This window comes from Ovis canadensis, chromosome 11, assembly GCF_042477335.2.
Source record: "Ovis canadensis isolate MfBH-ARS-UI-01 breed Bighorn chromosome 11, ARS-UI_OviCan_v2, whole genome shotgun sequence".
NCBI classification, from domain to species: Eukaryota; Metazoa; Chordata; class Mammalia; order Artiodactyla; family Bovidae; genus Ovis; species Ovis canadensis.
Window position 1 is genome coordinate 32,714,329 of NC_091255.1, and position 3,711 is coordinate 32,718,039.

The window sequence follows — 3,711 nt, forward strand, 5'->3', positions numbered from 1 at the left end:
TCCCCCTGCAATGCAGGAGACACAAGAGATCCAGGTTCAATCCCTGGGTCAAAAAGATCCCTTGGAGGAAGAAGTGGCAGCAGCCCACTCCAGTATTCTTGCCTGGAGAATTCCATGGACAGAGAAGCCTGGTGGTTATAGTCCATGGAGTTACAAAGAGCTGGACACAACTAAGCTACTAGCACTTTCTTCACTTCTGTATTTTCAAATGGGACCTCGGGGTTTTGTCTGGCTCAGTAAATATTCGTAGGCTGCTGCGGGCCCAGGTTCTGCAGTTTCAGTCTCTTCATTCATGGAAGGTCTGTCCAAGGTGGTGGGTCAAGGGCAGAGGGGAGAGGGTGTCTCTACAGTAAATGAGTAAATGCTCAGTAAACAGTAGAGTTTATTTCATCAGTAAATGAAACACTGGATACAGTAAAGAAAAAAAGTGGGGTGCAGATACAAAGATTAGTTGGAAGTTTAAAAATAATGCTTCTTAGAGTAACCTGGAGGAAAAAAAACAAGCAGGATTCTGCTAGTATGTCACTGACATCCCCTCTCCAAGTCCTACTACATACCTCCAGCATATCTCTGTTACTTATTGAACAATATCTTACTATGGAATTTTTACAAAAAGATCATTGAAAAAGGATGTCTGGGTTAATACCCCAAGATTAATATCAATATACCTGCTGCATAAAGTTGTGTAGAAATCCCACGTTTAGCATCACAGAGAGAAGGGAGTTTTCTTTCTCCAGAAGACTCTTCTGAGAGCTCCCTTCATGTCTCTGTTCCTCAGGCTGTAGATGAAAGGGTTCAGCATGGGGGTCACTACAGTGTACATCATAGCCATCACAGTCTCCTTAACAGTAGAATTATTAGCTGATGGGCATAAATAGAGACCAATAATTGTTCCATAAAACAGGGACACCACAGTGAGGTGGGAGCCACAGGTGGAGAAGGCCTTGCGGATACCCCTCGCAGAAGGGACCTTGAGGGTGGAGGACACGATTCGAGCATAGGACGTGATGATGAGTAGAAAGGGGATCACAAGAATGAGCCCTCCCGTGATAAATATCACCAGCTCATTCACTCGAGTGTCAGAGCAGGACAGCTTCAGCAGAGCAGACATGTCACAGAAAAAGTGGGCGATCACGTTGTCTTCACAAAAATGCAGGCTGGCCATGAGCAGGGTGTGCAACATGGCATGGAATGTGGTGAGCACCCAGGACAGCACCAGCAAGAAGAGACAGAGCCTGGGGCTCATGATGGCGGTGTAGTGCAGGGGGAAGCAGATGGCCACGTAGCGGTCATAGGCCATGGCCACAAGGAGGAAGCTCTCCAGGTCTCCAAAGAACAAGAAGAAGTACATTTGTGTCAAGCAGCCAGCATAGGGGATGGACGGGTCTTGGCTCTGCATGTTCTTCAGCAACTTGGGCATTGTGACAGAGGAGAAGCAGAGGTCAGAGAAAGACAGGTTACTGAGAAACAAATACATGGGTGTGTGGAGGTGGGGGTCCAGGCAAATGAGGACGAGGATGAGAAGGTTCCCCAGGATGGTGGTAACGTACATGGCCAGGAACAGGACGTAGAACAAGTTTTGATGTTCTGACTGAATGGGCAGTCCCAGCAGGAGGAACTCTGAGACAATAGTTTGATTCCTTCCTGTCATGCTCTGTCTCCGGTATATTTAGGAAGGAATAACAGTGTCCACAAAAACCTGAATTTCAAAATAAACATATTTCTATGACAGAAATATGTGTTAGGCATTCTGCAAAAAAATATTTTATATCATTCTCATCATAGTCATAATAATCTCTACATTACTGCAAATCTCTATGATCAGAATCTATGATCAGAAGTGACTTTCATTACTTCTTTTTAATGTGCAACAATATTTCAAATTTTCTAATATACTCTTGTTCATTAATTTCTGAGACAGAAAGTGTGGTGGTTTTCATCATACCTGCCTAGCTGGACATCCTCTCAGTGTCTTACACGTCGATGTTCTGGGACTTTTTTCTGAATGCTCTTCTCTTATAACGGTGGTACATATACCACCAAGAAAAATTCATCTACTGAATGGCTTTGCTTACCATTTAAGACTCGCGTGTAGATTTCTCAGGGCTTCCCAGGTGGCTCAGTGGTAAAGAATCTGCCTGCCAATACAGGAGACTCAAGAGACACAGGTTCAATCCCTGGGTCAGGAAGATCCCCTGGAGGAGGAAATGGCAATCCACTCCAGCATTCTTGCCAGGTAAATCCCGTGGACAGTGGATTCTGGCAGTCTACAGTCCATGGAGTCACAAAAGAGTCAAACACAACTTAGCAGCTAAACAACAGCAACAACAAATATATACATTTTCAGATCAACATATCACTGAAGAAATTCATGACCAGCCCCCTACCCCACTCCAAATTCCTTCCACCTCTGGTCTCCCATATCCCCAGAAAAGAGTTTCAGGAGCTCCAGATGGAAACATGAGAGTTTCCTCTTATTCCCTCCTTTCTTTTATCCTGAACATCCAATCTGTCAACACATCCTACATATTAATTTCCTTTCTCACTCATCCATTCTTTATCCCCCTGGGGCTGCTTGATCTAGCCATGTCAACAGGTTTTTACACCAGGACATTGGTACTGGCAAACTTTCCTGGTGGCTCAGTGGTAAAGAGATCTCTAGTCTTCCCCAGGCTATTGTTTTCCTCTATTTTTTGCATTGATCATTGAGAAAGGCTTTCTTTTCTCTCCTTGCTCTTCTTTGGAACTCTGCATTCAAATGGGTATATCTTTCCTTTTCTCCTTTGTCTTTCGCTTCTCTTCTTTTCACAGATATTTTTAAGGCCTCCTCGGACAACAATTTTGCCTTTTTCCATTTCTTTAGCATTTTTTTTTTTGTTAGTCCATCTTAAAGGAGATCAATCCTGAGTATTCTTTGGAAGGACTGACGCTGAAGCTGAAACTCCAATACTTTGGCCACCTGATGCGAAGAACTGATTCATTTGAAAAGACCCTGATGCTGGGAAAGATTGAAGGCAGGAGGAGAAGAGGACAACAGATGATGAGATGGTTGGATGACATCACTGACTCTATGGACATGAGTATGAGCAAGCTCTGGGAGTTGATGATGGACAGGGAGGCCTGGCGTGGTACAGTCCATGTGGTCACAAAGAGTTGGACACGACTGAGTGACTGAACTGAACAGTGGTAAAGAACCTGCCTGCCAATGCAGGGGAAGCAAGTTTGATCCCTGGGTCAGGAAGATCCCCTGGAGAAGGAAATGGCAACCCACTCCAGTATTCTTGCCTGGAGAATCCTATGGTCAGAGGACCCTGGGGGCTAGAGTCCATGGGGTTCCAAAGAGTTGGATACAACTTAGTGATTAAATAGCAACAACATAGCTACTGGCCTTACAGTGAGAAGAAACACTGAGGGAAAATCATACCTGGTTTCTCAGAATTTTGTTTCCCGGGTAAATGAGCAGGACCTTACGCTTGTATCAAGAGTGTGACTGGCAATCACAAACCAGAGACAGGACTTGGGGATGTTGCCACTAATGGTGCCATGAGCCTCTCACGTTCTACACTCGTTAAGTCAGTAGTTTGCAGCCTGGACTGCACATAAGGAAATCTAAGGCAGTACTTCTAAAATTAATATGCATGAAAACCCCTTGAGAGTGCTGGTAAAACACTGATTTAGAAATAGTTGACCTGTTTCTGTATTTTAAATTAG

At 44.4% G+C, this 3,711-nt stretch overlaps 1 protein-coding gene across 1 annotated transcript; it reads right to left on the reverse strand.

Moving 5' to 3' along the window:
- Positions 1 to 706: 706 nt before the first annotated feature.
- On the reverse strand, positions 707 to 1,651 carry LOC138414663 (olfactory receptor-like protein DTMT). Its single transcript, XM_069542397.1, has one exon. The coding sequence runs from the start codon at positions 1,649 to 1,651 to the stop codon at positions 707 to 709; it is 945 nt and encodes a 314-aa protein (XP_069398498.1).
- Positions 1,652 to 3,711: the final 2,060 nt, after the last annotated feature.